At 40.2% G+C, this 19,928-nt stretch overlaps 1 protein-coding gene across 1 annotated transcript; it reads right to left on the minus strand.

Moving 5' to 3' along the window:
* LOC107646957 lies at positions 558-1,838 on the minus strand. The gene is made up of 2 exons (XM_016351098.1): positions 1,406-1,838; positions 558-1,261 (listed from the first exon to the last, which is right to left on the minus strand). Exons 1-2 carry the CDS (start codon positions 1,836-1,838, stop codon positions 558-560), a joined length of 1,137 nt encoding a protein of 378 aa, XP_016206584.1.

Raw genomic sequence — 19,928 nt, forward strand, 5'->3', positions numbered from 1 at the left:
TTCTCATTTACCAGTGATACACTTGATCAAATGAACCTCTTATTTAGAAGCTCTTCCAACTGAGTTTTTAACTCTGCAGCTCTATCAGATCCATTCTATACGGCGCAATTGACACTGGTCCAGCTCCCGGCACCAATTCAATCACAAATTCAATTTCTCTCTGAGGTGAGAACTCAGGGATATCTTCCGAGAATACTTCTGGAAAATCTTTAACCACCGGTATCTGAGCTAAGTTCTGGGCATCACCCAATGCATTAGCAGCCAACAGAATATAACCCTGACACTCCTCCCCGCTACATTCCACCATTACAGAGTTCAGGTAATATCCCGTAGCTACCACTGCTCTATTCTCTCCTTCCGGCATAAATCGAATTGTCTGTTCAAAACAGTCCAGCAAAACTCAATTCTTCGACAACCAATCAAACCATAAAATCATTTGGTAAACAGATCAAATCATGCACAAAATCTCTACTCTCAAGTTTGAAACCTACTTGTATACAACCTGACCTAGTCATAACTGTCTAATGCAGAGTATGTACATGCAGATCAAAAGGTAACTATGACACTTTAAAGCCTAGTTCCTCAACTTTAGCAAATGAAATAAACGAATGCGAAGCTCCAGTATCATATAATGCAACTAAGGACTTATCACCAATTAGACATATACCTCTCATCAATGGATCCACCTTGGAAGCATCCTTGGCATTCACAGCAAAGACTCGACCTTGATGCTGACTCTGGCCCACATTCTGATTCCTCCCATGAGTGCACTCTCTCGCAATGTGGCCAGGCAACCTACAATTGAAACAACCACCTAAACCAATTTTGCATGAATCATAAAGATGGAAACGCCCACAACGTACACAATTCAAATCCGGAGAATTCTTACTCTGATTTCCTCTCTCCTTAGCATACTGAAACTGAGTCTGAGTGTTCTTCCTAAAACCTCCTTGTCCTTGAGGTGCATATCCTCCTTTTTTGAAGCTTTGACCCCTAGGATGGAAGTCCTTGCCACACCCCCGACTAGAGCCTCCTCCATGAGTGTCCTTGGATGCCGCCACGGTCTTGGCATACTCTTTTACTACTCTAGCCTTGTTCACTAAGTCAGAAAAGACACGGATCTCCATAGGTGCCACAGCAGTCATAATGCTATCCTTTAAACCTCTCTGGTACTTAATGCACTTCCAGCTCTCGTAAGTCTCCGGGGCATCTTGACATACCCTAGAAAACCTACAGAGTTCCTCAAACTTGTTGGTGTAATCTGCCACAGACATGGAACCTTGCTTCAGCTGCATCAGTTCTATCTCCTTTGCTTCCCTTGCAGACTCAGGGAAGTATTTCTTGTAAAAGGCCGTTTGGAACACCTCCCATGGAATGTCGGTGTTCTGTAGCTGTAGCAAGAGACACTTTGTTTGCCACCAGGGCTGAGCCTCTCCCGCAAGCTGATAAACGGCAAACTCTACATACTGATTGAATGGAACATGCTGCGCCTGTAAAGCACACTCCATGGCTTGGAACCAGTGATCTGCTTTAGTAGAATTTGTAGATCCTCGGAAAGTTGGCGGATGAACCTTGAGGAACGTCGCCAAGGTCATCGGAACTCCTCCCGTGGTATCGCCATTTCCCTCAGCATTATCATTGGCATTTCCTTCCCCGTTCCCATTGCCATTCCCCGCCGGTTGGCCTAACTTCTGCACAGCTTGCAGAGTCGCAGCAGCATTCGCTTCTATGGTGTTCGCTAAGTTAGCCATGGCCGCCATGAACTCGGCATGGTTATCAGCTGGTTGCTCATTCCTACTTTCTCGGGTGCGTGTTTGACCTTGCCCGCGAGTGGCCATTAGGGTTCCTGTCTACACCAAACAATCGATATCAAGGTGATCAGTCTCAATATCAAAAGCCTAGTGCTTCAATTATCCCAAACAGGCACTCACAAACAAGCAATGCTATGCATATATCAAGTAGATAACCTAATAGCATCAAAGAAAAGACACACAGAGTATGCAATGAAGCACNTATGCTTCACCTTGCACCATAAAGCAAAGGTTAATAAGAGACTACGACAGTTCTAAGCTCATACGTATATATATAGAAGAAATAATATAATCTAGAAGCCCGATGAGGGATATAGCTCAAAAACAGAATTTCAAAAGCACAAAGCGTACTATCTTAAGGCATAAGAAACAGAAGTGATATAAAAAGGTAATAGTATAATAGTGAAATATCATAAGAAACTAGCCAAGACTCGCGGAGTTTAAGCCGGCTAGCCATATACAGACCATATAGAAACCTGACAGTTTAAAAACAGCTTATACAAGTTTTTCTCTCATAATACAAGCCTCTAGGCAAAGACAAAATACAAAAGTGAGAGACATATAAACAAAATAAACCAAAAGACTCCAAAAGACTCCAAGATCCTCTGCTTCTATCACCATCCAAAGCAATCCAAGATCCTCTGCTTCTATCACCATCCAAAGCAACTCACCGAGGTGGGTTGCGACTTGCATCTGAAAAATACAACAAAGATATGGTATGAGAATCAGAGGTTCTCAGTATGGTAACAGTGCCTAGTGATGTAGGATATAAGACCCCGGGACGCCAAAGGCAATCCTAAGCTTCATATCCATCACAAGATTCAAACTTAAAGCATTCTAAAACAAATAAGCATAATATAAACCTTATTATAAATAATACGGGTAATCTATCTAAAGGGATTTCTATTCTAACCAAACACCGCTGTCCCACAGCCTTCACCAACCTATCCTCCATGCAATCCCATCACTACCGCCTTCTGAACCTCCTCAATTCCAGTAGAAAGCACAATTAATAACAATGCAAGTAATTCACAAATAAAAGCATACAAGGCAAGTAGATCAAGTAAGCAAATAGGCATATTATTCAATTAGGCATACAATCACAAGTCGACAAAGCAAATAAACAGATAGAAAATGCATATGATGAATGCCTGCCCTACTGGCTGTGATATCACATTGTCGGTTCAACTGCCAACCCGACACATCTCCATGGAGACGTTGCCCTTTGGATTTCTCATATGGGAACCCCCGAGATATAGTGTCCAGATCACTGTCCAGGTACCGGTGCCTGCACGCCTATAGATCTGAAGGGATGCGAGCAGGATACTCTTGCCTCAGACCTCACATCTCAACGTAAGCGGGATTAACCACCATCCTCACGCTGCCGCCGCTACCTCGACAGGCGGGATTAACCACCGTCCCTGCTGGGCGCATAGCGTCCCATAATCTCAGTAAAAATATTATTTCAGTGGTTTTAAAAAAGCATTTTCAGTATACAGAGATCCATTGTCTCAATCCGAGTCTTCGACTCATCTCAACCACTGTCCATTCATAACTCAAGTTCGAAATATCAAAAGTTCCTCTTTCCTCATCCCATATATCAATCATCCTTCACTTAACGTCAACCATTCTCAGCAGCCAGAAACCTAGGCCTCGTTTTCTAATTTATCATAAAATCATGTACTAGGATCCTTAAGTTATATTCCATGTTCTAATACTCAAAACTAGGCCCAAAAGTCTTAAGATGGTGTTTTAGAAGCTTACAACCTTGTTGGGAAGGTAAAATAGTTGAAAATAAGCAAAATTTAAGAAACAGGACTTGTGCGGCTGCACAGGGGTGTGTGCGTGCACACGCCCAAGAAATTTTAAAATGTGTGCGTACGCACAGGGGTGTGCATACGCACAGGTGGCAAAACTTACAGAATCTGTTTACTCGCACAACCTGTGCCAGCGCCCCCAACAAATTGGCCTTCCCAACGTATGCTTCCACACAGACCTGTGCGTTCGCACAGGTTGAAAATTTTCCTTAGATATGTGTGCGCACATGCTGTGCTAGCGCTGCGAACAGAGCGCACTTCCCTGCCTGTGCATCCGCACAGGTGTGTGCATTCGCACAGATCAAAAGTCTCGCAGGGTGTGCGTCCGCACAAGTGTGTGCGCCCGTACATATCAGTAATCATGAAATTCTACAACTTTGCAGAATTTCAGATTTTTAACACCAACTTTGAATGATCATAACCCCCTCTACAAAATTCTAATTTTCCCAAACGTTATATCGATTTAAAGGATTTTCAAAAATATTTAAGTCTAAACAAATTTTAATTAGTTTCGAAAACCGAGGCAAATGTTATGATCTAGCAAAATTTACCAAGAACCCAATTTTACCAAACTTCACCATTTCCACAATTTCTTACCATACACATTCCAGATCATACCAAATCACTTAAAGTCATTCCAAGATCCATTTTTCACCAAAAACTACCCTCTTGGGTCACAAACCACAATTTATACCAATCTCTCATCATACTTCATCATTTTCAACATCAATATCATCATATTACAATTATCAATAGCTTTCCACCAATACACTCACCATTCATCATTACATCAACATCAATTTTCTATCATCAAACTCATTCATGCTTCTAAGCCATAAACAACAATAGTCATTCACCCCAATTTATCATACATCATAATCTCAATATCATTATTTCTCAACATAACCATATTAATACAACATACAACATCAACCAACCATTATCAACAACCACATAAATTCAACCCTATCCTATGGGTCACTAGCCTAAGTGTCCATTAATCTTATATACTACATAGAGGAAACCGAAACCATACCTTGGCTGATTCCCAATATGAACCAAATGAGATTTCAACCAAAAATCTAACCACCAATGTAGCTCCAACAAGAACCAACAAGCCCCAAACTTACAAAAATCAAGCTATATACATATAAATCACCACAAAATCAACTAGGGCTTAACATAAATCAAAAGTTCACAAGAGTTCAAAGCCTCTTACCTTCTCCACAGATTTGGATGTCAAAACCCAAAGCTAAGCAAGGATTAGAGTGAACCTAAACACCAAGAATCACAAAAACTCACTTAATCACAAGGCCTAGGTACCAAAAATTTTCAAGAGAGGAACTGAGAAGATTTCAAATTTTTCCTTACCAATTTCTTACATGGGTTTTGTAGAGCTCTTCACGAGGAACGCGTAGCCGCAAACGCTGTGGCGATCGGACCTCTCTAGCTCAAGATATGAGCTTTGGAAGAAGATGGTGAATAGTGCTTCTCGTTCCCCTTCTCACCTTTCTGTTTTCTACTGTGTGTTGTTGTGTTTAGTGGCTGGTGGGTTCACTTATGAACCCTTATATATGTTGGCCTTGGGCCCAACTTGGGCCTGGTCCAACCCGTTAGCATTTTTAGCCCGTTTGGCCCAACTTCGGGCAAAACCTTTAAAATTAACGCCCGGTTTTCCATTTCTAACATTTTTCTAAGGTTTTTGCCATTTTTCACTTTTTCTCATGCGGTACCGGGCAGACTTCAACCGGTTCAACCGGTTCAACTACCGGTTCGCAGTTTTTCACGGTTTTTCACAGAAAGTACATTTCCTGACTCAGAAAGACCTACTGAGTTCGAAAATCATCTTTAAATCCTCAAATTGTTAGTCTAACTTGTCGATGTCTAATTTGGGCAATTAATCACTTAATTAACTGGTTGATTAGTTGCAGTTCTTACATCCGTACATGCCTTCATTAAAATTGCACGTGACTCACGATTTTGGTGGATTGGAGGCTGATAAACCACTATTTTATGGTTTATCTTGTGCTCAATTGAGTGGTTTTTATCAACTCTTTACTCACTTATTCATACTAATTGCATGTTTTACATTTTTCTTCCTAATTCTGTGCTTTGATTGAAAACATGCTTCTTTTGCCTTAAATTTGCTATGTTTAATCATCTCTTATTACCATTCGATGTCGTGATATGTGTGTTAAGTATTTTCAGGGTTTACAGGGTAGGAATGGCTTAGAGGATGGAAAGGAAGCATGCAAAAGTGGAAGGAATACAAGAAATTGAAGGAACTACTAAGCTGTCCAGCCTGACCTCTTCGCACTCAAACGGTCATAGCTTGAGCGATGGAGGTCCAAATGTGGCAATTCCAGTTACGTTAGAAAGCTAACATCCGGGGCTTCAATATGATATATAATTCCCTATAGTGGCCATACAGAAAAATGACGCGCATACGTGCATCACGCGCACGCATCGTTCTGCAGAAAAATTAGCGACCTGTACGGATCAGAATTCGCCCCCGGCGATTTCTGGGCTGTTTTTGACCCAGCTTCCGGCCTAGAAAACACAGATTAGAGGCTATAAAGAGGGAGAATTGACTCATTTAAGGAATCAACATTGATAATTCATAATTTTAGGTTTTAGATGTAGTTTCTAGAGAGAGAGGCTCTCTCCTCTCTCTTAGGTTTTAGGATTAGGATTTCTTCGTTTTCTTCATTCCAGGTTCAATGTTCCTTTAAATTAGTTTCTCTTTTACTTTTATTTACCCTATTACTTTAGTTACTCTATTTCACTTGCTAATTACTTATGTTGCCAAATTAGCTTATCAACTCTTCATGTTAGATTTGAATTTCTATTTAATACAATTCGAGGTATTTCAGATTTATGGTTACTTTCTTCTATTTATGATATAAATAATTTGGATTTTTTCCCTTTTAGATTTGGTTGAGTAATTGGTGACACTTGAGTTGTCAAACTCAGCTGTTGATTGAAAATTGGTATTTGCTGATTGATTTGGATCCCTCTAAGGCTAGTCTTTCCATAGGAGTTTACTAGGACTCGAGGAATCAAATTGATTAGTCCACTTGACTTTTCTTTATTTAGTAAGGGTTAACTAAGTGGGAGCAATAAACAATTCTCATCACACCTGATAAGGATAACTAGGATGGGATTTCCAGTTCTCATACCTTGCCAAGAGTTTTTCTAGTTATTAATTTACTTCCTTGCCAATTTATTTCCTTGTTCCCTATTTCGAAAACCCCAAAAAGATACAATTTCATAACAAATTATAAATCCTACTTTCCTACAATTCCTTGAGAGACGACCTGAGGTTTAAATACTTCGGTTATAAATTTTATTGGGTTTGCTTTAGTGACAACCAAAACTTTTGTACGAAAGGATTCTCTGTTGGTTTAGAAACTATACTTACAACGGGAATTTATTTGTGAATTTCTTTACTAGCAAAAATTCTTTCGTCAGAGGCCCATTTCTAAAACCATTCAACTCATAATAAAGGAGGAATGAAGACCATACCATAGCATATCATTAGGTAGCTTAGGAGTAGTAGTAGGAAGTGTTAGGATAGTTTTTCTTTAAGTTTTTCATCATCTCTATTAGGGTTTATACTAGGGTTTTTACATTCAAGTGCCATTTCTATTTTTGATCTTGGATTTTGCTAGCTTCCATTATAAGTATCTCTTTGTTACTACTCTTTATAGCTACATTGTTCTTACTCTTTCTTATATTTCAATTTATAGTTCAATTTTACTTCTCTTTTGCAATTTCAATTTCTTGTTGATGAATTTGATGATTGATGATTTTTATATGCTTTCTTGAGATGTTATTGTTGATTGAGATCATTTGTTACTTTTAGTCTCAAGCATTTTCTCATTTTTCCCATGTTTAGTGTTTTTTCCCACCAAGTGTTTGACAAAATGTCAATTATGATTTTGGGCTAGTTTTCTATCTCTTGGCTTGGGGAAAGTGAGCAATTGGGTTCCTAGAGTTGGAATGTCCAAGATTTAGTGTCAATTCTTGGATTGTTAATTGTTCTTGTTCCCACTGACGCTAATTTGTTGCTAAGGTAATTAGCAAGCAATCTAGGATTTGTGGGTTAAGAACATTTATGCTCATTTGACTTACTCTCTGATGTTAGCGTTAATCAAGTGAGATTAATCCATTCTAATTGTCATAGTTGTGGTTCTAACAAGGAAAGGACCCTTAGCTCATTCCAAGCTAAGATACCTTTTATGCTTTAAATCCTTCATACACATTTACATTAATCGTTTTTATACCTTACTTGTTTATATTGCATAGTTAATTCGTTAATTCCTTTATTAGTTCATTTATCTCAATTTTCCATGTTCTTTTATTAGTTTATATGTTTATCTCTTCATTGAAAACCCCAAGAGCATCACAACCAGAATTGTACAGTCATTTGTCTCAAGTGTCCTTGGGAGACGACCCAGGAACTAAACACTCTGAAATTGAATTAGTTTTTAATAGTGACATCTCTTTGAATTCAAACTTTGATTGTGAGAGTTCATTGTTGGTTTGGGCTATACTTTTAACGAACTTGAATTCAAACTTTGATTAATTCTAAACCGGCAATAATCATCTCACCAGGTTTTTGGCGCCGTTGCCGGGGATTCACTTTAAGTGCAATGAGTGCTATAATTTTGGTTGTTGTAAATATGTGGATAGTGTGAATATTTGATTTTTGTTTGCTACTTGGCACTAATTTGTAGATAGCGTTTCTATCTATCTAGTATTAGTAGTATTGATTGTTAAGTTGGTTTTTGTTTATTTGTCTATTCTTGTTTTGGTTTTCATAATTCCATGCTTTTATTGCTTCTTTAGTTGAATGACATGGTCGCTTCCAGACTGGAGCTTGATCCCTTTTGATCCAGAAATAGAAAGAACTTTAACTCATATTAGGCAAGATCGGCGCCGGCTAGCATTTGTGAATAGTGAATCGGGCTTGCTTGAAGAGCACACCAATTCACTATCACCATCAATCCGTGACCATCATTCTTCAATTAATGAGGAAATCTTATATTCATCTGTGGGGAGTGCTGAAATCTCTTTGAGTTACTCAAGTGACAACACCATGGTGGATCCACCTCGTAGAATCACCTTAAGGGAAGCCGAAGCTCTTGATATTAACTTGCAACCGATACAAATCTGGTATCCGACTTTGGATCCAAATTTTGAGCTCAAAACTGGCACGATAAACTTGCTCCCCAAATATGATGGACTACCCAGAGAAGACCCTCTTAAGCATCTTAAGGACTTTCAAGTAGCATGCTCCACTGCAAGAAGACATGGTGCGGATGAAGTGGCAGTTTTGGTATTCGCTTTCCCTTTCTCTTTGGAGGGAAAAGCGAAGGAATGGTTCTATACTCAACCGGGAGATGTGATTTTTGATTGGGACTTACTGCGTAAGGAATTTCTGGAAAAGTTTTATCCACCTCAGAAGACAGATAAGCTGCGAAAGGAAATCTCTTGCATTGTGCAAAGAGATGGGGAGACTCTTTATGAGTACTAGGAGAGATTCAAGAAGTTATTGGAAGCTTGCCCTCACCACTGTATTGATGAGTTAGTGCTTATTAGTTATTTTTGTCAAGGGATGAACCCCCAATATAAGCTTCTTCTAGATGCTTCTAGTGGAGGATCCCTTACCAAGAACAAGACTGCTGAGGAAGCTTGGGAAATCATAGCGGACATGGCAGACTCCACTCAACACTCAGGCGAGAAATCCACAATCAAAAGCTTTAAGTGAAGTTTCTCCTTTCGAATATGCCATTTTGACTAAGATCCTCGGTGAGATGTCAATTTTGTTGAGACAAATCACCCAAGGGCAACAAATTTCCCAAGCTTTGCTATCTCCTCCACCTCAACCTCTAAGAATCAAAGGACCACCAAGATCATGCAGTATTTGTGCTTGTAACAGCCATTACACTGACAAGTTTCCTCAACTCCAAGAGGACACTACATTAGCGGTAGCCAATCCATACCCACAAAGGTCCAACTATAATCAAGGAACTCATCTACATGGAGGAAATCAAAACTAAGGATGGAGGGATATTCTAATCAAAGGTTGAACCAAGCCCCTCAAGCTTAACCATACCCAAACGTGCAAGCCTACTATCGTCAACCTACCCAAGATCAACCACAATACCAACAACCCTACTAACAATCCTACCAACAACCACCACAATCTTAACCTCAAGGGAGGTATCAACATCCAAGTAGTAGATCTAACCCTCTTCAAGGCAATCAAGCCCTTCATCCTAATCAACCTTGCATGAATGACATACTTCAAACCTTTATGCAAGAGCAACAGGAGTTTCACAAGAAACAAGAAACATATATGGCTACTATTGCCGAAGCTCTCTCCCGTTTGACTCTTTCTCCTCCGACTACACAAAATGCCCAACAAGCCTCCACTTTTAGTGGTTTACCTTCTCAACCCCAACCAAATCCAAAGGGAAACATCAATGCTATCACCCTTAGGAGTGGCACCAAGTTGGATGAAATTGGTATTCTGCCTACAAGTTTGAGTGAGAAAACCCACAATGAAGAGGTGGGAGATGATGTGAAAGTGATGAAGGATGAGGAGAAAAATATTGCGAAAGGTGAGGAAGAACCACTCAAGGCCAAGGAGCCAAAGAGGAAGAATTTGCTTGAAGAGCCTATGCCAATTCCATTTCCAACTTTGGCTAAGAAGGCTAAAAAGCAAGAAGAACTTGACCTTACATGGTGGAAATTTTTAAGAATGTTGAAGTCACCGTCCCTCTCTTTCAATCCATTCAACAAGTGCCCAAGTATGCCAAGTTCCTCAAAGATGTTTGCACACATAAGGACAAGATTGGCGAATTCAATAAAAGGCCGGTAGATGATTCTATCTCTTCTCTAATTCCTGAAAAATGCAATGATCCCAGTCCATATTTGGTTACTTCTTTGATTGGTAGGATAAAGTTCATGAACTGTATGTGCAACTTGGGGGAGTGCGTAAGCATTATGTCACTCCCCATTTACGAGAGATTGAACTTGTCACCCCTAAAGAGGTCCGCGGCGAGATTTGTGTTGGTAGATAAGAGCATTGTATCAGTTGTGGGATTGCGGAAAATGTCCTAGTTGACATCCAAGGTTTACTCTTTCCGGTAGATTTTCACATCTTGGAGACCCCTCCCATTGACTCAGACAAGCCATCATCCATTATACTTGGAAGGCTATTTTTGAAGACATCCCGGTTCAAGCTGGATGCACATTCAGGAGTCTATTCTTTTGAGGCCAATGGCAAGGTAGTAAAGTTCACTTTGGAGGAATCCAAGAAACCCATTCTCGAAGCCTACTCTATCTTTGGGTGCGATATAATTGAAGATCAAGTGATTGAGGTTGGCAAGGAATAAGAAGAAGAGAATATTGCCAAGAAGTCTAATACAATAGATCACACTGAACCCAAGAATGCCAAGGAGTTAGAGATTTTCCTCCTTGGAGAGGTCTCAAATTGATCAATGAAGCCATGCAAAGTCCAACTTAGGACTTTAAACCAAAGTGCCTACTGGGAGACACCCCACCATGGTAACATTGTTCCAACTTTATCTTTTGTTTATAGCTTTTTGAATTAGTTGCTTTCTTATGATATGATGATTTGCTTAGGTTTGATTTGATGTCTTTTGAGTTAAATAAGTTGAATTGCTTGTGGTTCATGAATTTGTGAATGTTTGTATGATTTGGGGTTGATATGTTGATGCACTAAGGGTTGGTACCTTAGTTTTGAAAAGAAAAATTTTTGTGAAACAGGGCATCTGTGTGTACGCACCCTACTGTGCGTGCGCACACAACTGCATTTTTCCCCACCTGTGCGAGCGCACGAGCTCGTGGGTCCACACACCCCTTGTAGTGCCCTCTGGTCGCAGCGCCAGCACAGTCTGTGCGTGGACGCTGCCCTCTTTTCTATGGCCTGTGCGTGCACACTGCACTTTGCGTATGTACGCATTTCCCTTTTTGCTCTATCTGTGGGCTACACAGACGTGTGCGTCTGCACACCAACTGACAGCCCCTCTGGTGGGAGCGTTGTCATGAGTTGTGCACATGAACACCCTTCCAATGTTTAATTCTGTGTGTGTGTGCGGACCTGTGTGCGCACGCACACATGATTCTGTACCTCAAGCAATTTCTTTTCGTTTGCAAGAAAAAAAAGAGAAAAAGAGAAGGCATCTGTGCGAGCGCATTCCCCTCTGTGTTTGCACGCTTTAGTGTAACCGCTCTGGTGGGAGCGATCGCACGCTTTGTGTTTTTGCATCCCCTTATCTTTTTCGCGTCTTGTGCGTGCGCAGCCTCTTGTGTGTGCGCACCCTCTTGTGCGTGCACACACACCCCTCTTTCTAGCCACCCCTGTGCACGCGCTCATAGCTGTGCGTCTGCACACTCCAATACACACTCTCATTTTACAGCGATCAAACGCAGTGTGCATTCCACGCCTCTAATTTCTTCCCTCTGTGTGTGCGCACACAACTGGGGGGTACGCACACGACTCGTTTTGGGCAATAACAGGGCACACTCCCCTGTTGAGCAGCAGCTCTCTTCTTTTCTTCTTTTCTTCACCCCTGCTGCTCTCTACCTCTGCCCAGCCTCTCAGGCGACCCTGTCGTTGGCCACTGCCGCTGTCAGCCCGCCACCATCTCTCTCTCATACCCTCTCTCTCTTACTTCTCTTATCTTTCTTTCTCTCTTTCTTTTCTCTTTTCTTTTTTCACCATCAGTGAGTTTTTCTCCTCCGATGCTTTTTTAGCGACCCAACCGTCGTAAGTTTGCAATGGCTATAAGGAGTGCCATTGTTTCTTCCCCAATTCTTGTTTTCTCAACCTTCAATTTTCAGGTTCTTATTTTCTTTTTGTGTTGATTCTTGAAATTGTGTTTATTTTCTTTTCATGTTGCTTTGATTAAGTTAATTGCTTTCTTTGTCTCTCTTTGTATTGCAAGTGTTGATATTTGATTGTTGGGTTGATTATGATTGAATTTGAGCATTATTTGTGATAAGCTTGCACATTGCATACCACGTGTTTGATAATATGCCTCAATGAACATTTCGTTTGATTCATATGACATGGCCATCATATACATTCAATTTATCTCTTGTTAGGCATATTGTATGAATTGTACAACTTCAATTATGACTTTTAATGACAATCAAGTTGAATTTACCAATGCATTTCCTTGTTTGTATGCTTGAAGTTCCAAACACCCAACCCTTTCATGACTTGTGTACTATGTTGATGGGTGATTTTGGTGCAAATGCATTGTGCTTTGTGGAATTAAAATTTCATTGTTCATTGCGAAATTTTGATTAAGTGATCACTTTACAAATGTTCAAATTTTGATGATGTTTTGATCAAACATCTTTTGGCTTTAAATCAAGAACATTATACATGTGATTACCACTTCTTGAGAATGAACAATTGACAAGTCACTTTGAGTGAATGGTTATTGTTGTTGAACAACCTCTTTTGTTAATGAACTTTCATGCCGACAACCTCGATGACCATTCCACTCAAAGAATTTAAATGAATCATTTGGTGCTTGCTTGAGTTGCTTTCATGTCCATGCTTTAGTCTTGCAACTTAAGAACTTGATTGAGAAGTATCGAACTTTGATTGTTTTACAGTGTGATTGCCGTTTTACCAAGCCGGTGTGTGTGTTCTTACCGCGCACATTTTTAGAATACACACACTGTTGTCTCTTAAATCACACTATTGTGAAAGCTTCCAATTGAGAATTTAAACTCTTCTTTAGTTTATTGGTGCTTCATCAATAATCTTGTTTTATTTGTTGCGAGATAATCTTGAAACCTTTTGTTTTTTATTCTTCTTTTTAGGATGTGGAAGAAAGGTAAAGCACCGGTTACATCACCAGTTATGTAGCCAACAATTCACCCTCCTAATATTTGGTTGAAGTGCCAAGGTGCGAAACGGAGTACCTTGGTTAACCGAAAAGCCGACTTCCAATATGAAGCAATTAAGAAAAGAACAATCCATTGGGAGCGGACACTGACATGGTCCCAAGGGTGTATTGGTAAAGATTCTCTTTAATAAAACCGCGTTGCAGGTATAGCTCTACCAACAACAATCCTCGGGGGTCAAATTTAGAAGAGGGATTTGGTTGTCACAAGTTCAACCCCAATAGAAATAACCAAAGTATTCAAACCTCGGGTCGTCTCACAAGGAATGGGCAAACATGTGCTTCGACATTAGTTAGAAATCCGGGGTTGTGAGTTATGAGCATGAAAGTAAATGGGAATCTTAACAAGCAAGTAATCTTAAAATGCATCAACTAGTTCAATTGACTAAGCAAAACATGAGTAACTTCAATGAGTAAACAACATTCCACTTAATTCTATTATAACCCAAACAAGGAACTACAACTAAAGCAATTGGTTGAGAAAATTGGTTTTCAAATATGAATAATAAAAGCAACTCTTGGCTAGGCTCGGGAATTGGGGGTCACCATCCTTGTCTAACAACTATATCTTGACAATTATAAGGAACCAAGCTCATTAAGTCTACTCTCAGAGTCTTAAGTACGTGATATCTACCCCTAGACTTGAAGTACGTCAAATGGCCCTGATCACATCAACCCATAAGTCCCAACCTACCTACTAATTAGATTAGTAGTGGGTTGGCGTCAATGAGTATCAAATTGACCACCTAGGACTCCCAAATCATCAAATCCATTAGACCCAATGACTCAAGTTTACCCAATTCCCTTGACCTAGGCCAAGAGTGGAAAAGACTACTCCATAATCAAAGTAAACAATTCATCAAACACTTGGTAAGCATTAACAAAAGACATGTTCAAAATGGCAATTAAATTGAAATCCACAAATACCCACTAACAATTATCAACATATGATCATCCAAACAACAAAGCTAAACATAGAAATCATCAATATAACATTAACAAGTCAAGATTCATAACATTCATGAAATGGGTATAAAATGATAATTGACAAGAATTCATAAACTATCATAAGATATAAGCAAAATTGTAACAAGGAATTCAAATTGAACAATTAAAACTAGTAATTAACAATATCCAAGTCACAAATCAACAAAGGACAATCAAATTAAAACTAGATCTAGAGAGGAACAAGGGTTTCTCCCTCTAGAACAACAAAAGAACCAAAAACTAGCTAAAAATTATGTCCTAGTGTAAAATGAGTGATCTCTCTCCTTCCCCTAGCATCCTTGGGTCTTTTTCCATGCATAAACAGCTTGAAATTGGGCCTAATGAGCCTCAGAAATCGCCAAATACGATTTCCTTTAATGAGGTCACGTGTAGCTTTCAACGCGTGCGCGCCAAGTGCGCGTGCGCGTAGATAGAAATTTCTTGATCCGCGCGGAGGCATCCATCCTTGCATGCCACTTCCAGCCAATCCCATTCACGCGTGCGCGTGGAGTGCGCGAGCGCGCCGATGCTGCTTTTCCCAATATCTCAATTCCTCATGTTCCTCCTTTTTGTACATGCTTTCTCCCTCTCTTCTAAGTCATTCCTATCCTATAATTCCTGAAATTACTCAACAAATACATCATGGTATCGAATGGCAATAGAAGAGGATTAAAATATGGCAATTTTAAGGCAAAATAAGCATGTTTTCCATCATGGAGCAATATTGGGAAGTGAACACAAAACCATGCATTTCTTGTGAATAAGTGCGAGAAATGTTGATAAAATCCCCCAAAATAAGCACAAGATAAACCACAAAATCGGGGTTTATTAAATCTCCCCACACTTAATCCGAGCATGTCCTCATGCTTAAAAATAAAAAGACCAAAGATCATGGGGAAAAAGGGTTTATGAAATGCAAACTACCTAAGTGGATGCATGCAACTAATGTAATATCATCTATCTACTTGGTCAAGAGTAAATCTATCCTCCAAGAATGCGTGTGAACATATAGGGCAAAAAGAGTTTGTGCTTCATGAATCCTACCAAATTGAATACCACTAAAGAGTGCATATGACTTGCTAAACAAACGCTTGTGAAAGCCGGGAACAAGCATTGAGCATCGAACCCTCACCGGAAGTGTATCCGCTCTATTCGCTCAAGTGTATAGGGTTTGTCACTCAATCTTCTCCTAATCATGCTTTCCAAGATTTGTCTTTCATCTAACAATCAACAATTACTTAATGCATGCTTACAGGTATCATGAGGTCTTATTCATGGGTTGTAACGGGGCTAGGGTGAAGGTAAGAGTGTATATGGCCAAGTGGGTTTAAAATTTGAGTCCTTGATCAACCTAGGATCCACTAGACACATAGAACAACCTATAAAACTACAATACATTCCTAGCTACCCTTGAATTTTACCCTTTTTTCATACTCATGCATTCTTTTCAATTCACACCCCATATGCATTGTTTTTATTACATTATCTTGGGGCATCTTTGTCCCCTTTCATTGCTTTCTTTCTCTTTTTTTTTTATACATCCCCTTTTCTTGGGGTTTCTTTGTGAACCAAAGTGTCAATGCATACATTTTAATCATTCAACACATGAGTATATTCCCAAAATCCTAGAATTTTCAATTACACTACAATTACATACCTATATATCTACCTGAATTTCCCAAGGATACCCTCCTATTTGAATGATACACATCCTAACTTACCTAAGCTAATCAAGGATTCAAATTCAGGGACATTCATGGTTTTTCACTTAGGGTTGTTGATGTGCTCTATTTAAGAACAAAAGGGTTTATCAAAGGCTCAAAATTGGTTAGCAATGGTAAATACAAGGGTTAAGGCTATTTGGGAGAAGTGACTACTGAAATGATGGCCTCAATCATGTAAATGCATTCATGCACAAAGCAATGGACATATAGAATCAGAAAAAGTAAGGATCACAATCATAGAGAGAGAGATATGCACACAAGAATGGAAAAAATGGTTAAAAGATGTAACCAGGCAATAGGCTCAAAACTTTCATGCTTGTGTTCTTAGCTCAATCACTATGTTCTAAAATACATTCTTAAACCAAGTTTACTGCAAAAAAAATTTTAGAATTTTTGGTAGGCCACCCAGAACACAGTTTCTTGGAAAGAAAGTTATTGTTTTGACCAAGTAACTCTATAGAAACTAACTATCATGCAAAGGGTATTTACAAGCAAGACTAACTACACATGCAATATAAAAAGAAAAATAAATCCATGGGTATTGAGGGGAAGAGAATGTTACCCATGGAGATCAGTCGAATGACCTCCCCACACTTTAGAAATTAGCACGGTCCTCCATGCTACGAATAATACGCAAGGGACGGTCGGGACCAGAACTTTCACTATCCCCTTCATCAAAGCTCCCATCACTTGGGTTTGAGGTGGATGTGAACATTTCGGCTTCCTCCATGCTAGGGGTAACACAACGCAGAAGCTTCTTGATGTAAGTATATCGGCAGTGGTTACGCCGCTCATATCTATCAAGCTTCCGGTGAAGATCTTCTATCCTTTGATGTGTGGATCTCAGTGGTGGTGATGATGAGATAGAAGGAAAAAGAAGCGGCGGGGCCATGTCGAGGCTTGGTTTGTTCATGGGAAGGTGTAGGTATTTCCCACTTGGGACCACATCGCCCTTAGCTGGAACCATAATCTTCTTATCCTAGGCTTCCCAAGAAACACCTACAGCAGCAACTAAGTCAGACACCAATGCTGGAAATGGCAAATTACCCCGGTCGTGAACTTGACTCATCGCTTGCTTGACAAGAGGCGGGATGTTCACCGGCTTCTCCGTGAGAACACACCAAACAAGCAAGGCGAGGTCCGCCGTGAGGGACGACTTGTGGGTGCTAGGTAGCACATAATGAGATAGGATCTGGGCCCAAGCTCTAGCTTCCACAGTGAGAAAGCGAGCGTCAATGGACTTAGGCCTCATCCGGAGTCGACCTTGGGTCCAAAATGCCTCTGGCTCAGCAATGACTCAGAGAATCGAGTTCCAATTAAATCCATACTTTCCTCGCTGACGTAGGACTTAGCACTGGTAAGACATTAAGCACTTGTTGAATAGCCTCTTCTGAAACTGAAACTTGCTTCCGGCGCATGTATACCGATTGAAGAGAGGGAAGATGGTAGTTGGTGTAGAATTCTTCCACCCAAGAGAGGTTGATTTCCCTTGGTTTCCTCAAAAGAAACTCCCATCCACACTGTTCAATGCGGGGCAAAATATAAGGAGCAACCTTGTCCGGCGGAGCGAGTAGATGCTCGGGGTGATAGTTCCTTACCGCTATGGAGGGGAACATAAGTTCACAAAAGCGGTTGGGGAACCTTGAAGAATCTCTCGCCGGTTTGCCCTTGTCATTCTCATTAATAGGAGAGGTTGTCTTTCCTTTCTTAGATAGGGGTTTGACTCCAACTGAAGAACGCGCCTTAGAGTAAGATTTTTGGGGTGCCCTTTTTGCGGTCGGTTTCCTTGAAGCTATCTCCTTGCCTTTCTTGGTGGCCATCCTAAAAAGGGAGAGAATGAAGGAAAACATTAAACCCAAGAATCAATTTGACAAAAGACATGCAAGTGAATTGTAATGCCCGTGGTAGATGTAAAAGCAAGGGTCATAACACTTGGCATCGGATGCAAGAGGAAGTAAAGCATGCAATGGCATGAGAAGAGTAGTCTCAAGCATCCAAAATAAAAAAGCAAGTCATGTTTAATTAATATCTAATTGGCAAGTATAAACTTAAAGCACACAAATTGGACTCAATGCATTTAAGAGAAAGCAAGTGAATGAGGAGAGAGCACCAATTTGGAAATACATGGATAAATTAAGCTGAAATGGTATATGTGCATTTCCTCGAACACTTGGCGTGCAATAAACAAGTGATGAGCGGATAATTTATACGCTTTTTGGCATTGTTTTTAGCATGTTTTTAGTAGGATCTAGTTACTTTTAGGGATGTTTTCATTAGTTTTTATGTTAAATTCACATTTCTGGACTTTACTATGAGTTTGTGTGTTTTTCTGTGATTTCAGGTATTTTCTGGCTGAAATTGAGGGACTTGAGCAGAAATCAGATTCAGAGGTTGAAAAAGGACTGCTGATGCTGTTGGATTCTGACCTCCCTGAACTCAAAGTGGATTTTCTGGAGCTACAGAACTCGAAATGGCGCGCTTCCAATTGCGTTGGAAATTAGACATCCAGGGCTTTCCAGCAATATATAATAGTCCATACTTTGGCCAAGAATTGATGACGTAAACTGGCGTTCAACGCCAGCCTTCTGCCCAAATCTGGCATCCAGCGCCAGAAAAGGAACCAAAACCAGAGTTGAACGCCCAAACTAGCACAGAAACTGGCGTTCAACTCCAAAAATGGCCTCTACACGTGCAACACTCAAGCTCAGCCCAAACACACACCAAGTAGGCCCCGGAAGTGGAACAAAATGCTTCTAATTTAGCAAATCTAGTCTCTGATCTATCTAAGGCCACTGTAAGTTTCATGAATGAAACAAGGTCTTCCATTAGAAATCTGGAAGCACAAGTGGGCCAGCTGAGTAAAAGGATCACTGAAATCCCTCCTAGTACTCTCCCAAGTAATACAGAAGAGAGGATAAGATGAAGCCATTGACAAGGGTGATGCCTCCAGACGATTAGCCGTGCCGTGACAGGGCATTGGATCATTTTCCCGAGAGATGACCGAAAGTAGCCATTGACAGTGGTGATGTATCACATAAAGCCAGCCATGGAAAGGAGTAAGACTGACTGGATGAAGATAGCAGGAAAACAGAGGTTCAGAGGAACGAAAGCATCTCCATTCACTTATCTGAAATTCCTATCAATGAATTACATAAGTGTCTCTATCCCTATTTTATTAATTAATATTCGAAAACTTATTGACTCAGCAAGTCAACATGATTTCTCAGAGTCTGCATGGAATGCAAGCTGCATCCAACAGTACTCAAGAGGCATCTTTTGAAGAAGAAGCCTATGAACCTGAGAACCCTGCAATAGCAGAGGTAAATTACTTAGGTGAACCTTATGGAAACACCTATAACTCAACATGGAGAAATCATCCAAATTTCTCATGGAAGGATCAAAAGCCCCAACAAGGCTTTAATAATGGTGGAAGAAACAGGTTTAGCAATAGCAGGCCTCTTCCATCATCAACTCAGCAACAGACAGAGAACTCTGAACAAAATGCTTCTAATTTAGCAAATCTAGTCTCTGATCTATCTAAGGCCACTGTAAGTTTCATGAATGAAACAAGATCTTCCATTAGAAATCTGGAAGCACAAGTGGGCCAGCTGAGGAAAAGGATCACTGAAATCC

Source organism: Arachis ipaensis, chromosome B06, assembly GCF_000816755.2.
Source record: "Arachis ipaensis cultivar K30076 chromosome B06, Araip1.1, whole genome shotgun sequence".
Taxonomy (NCBI): domain Eukaryota; kingdom Viridiplantae; phylum Streptophyta; class Magnoliopsida; order Fabales; family Fabaceae; genus Arachis; species Arachis ipaensis.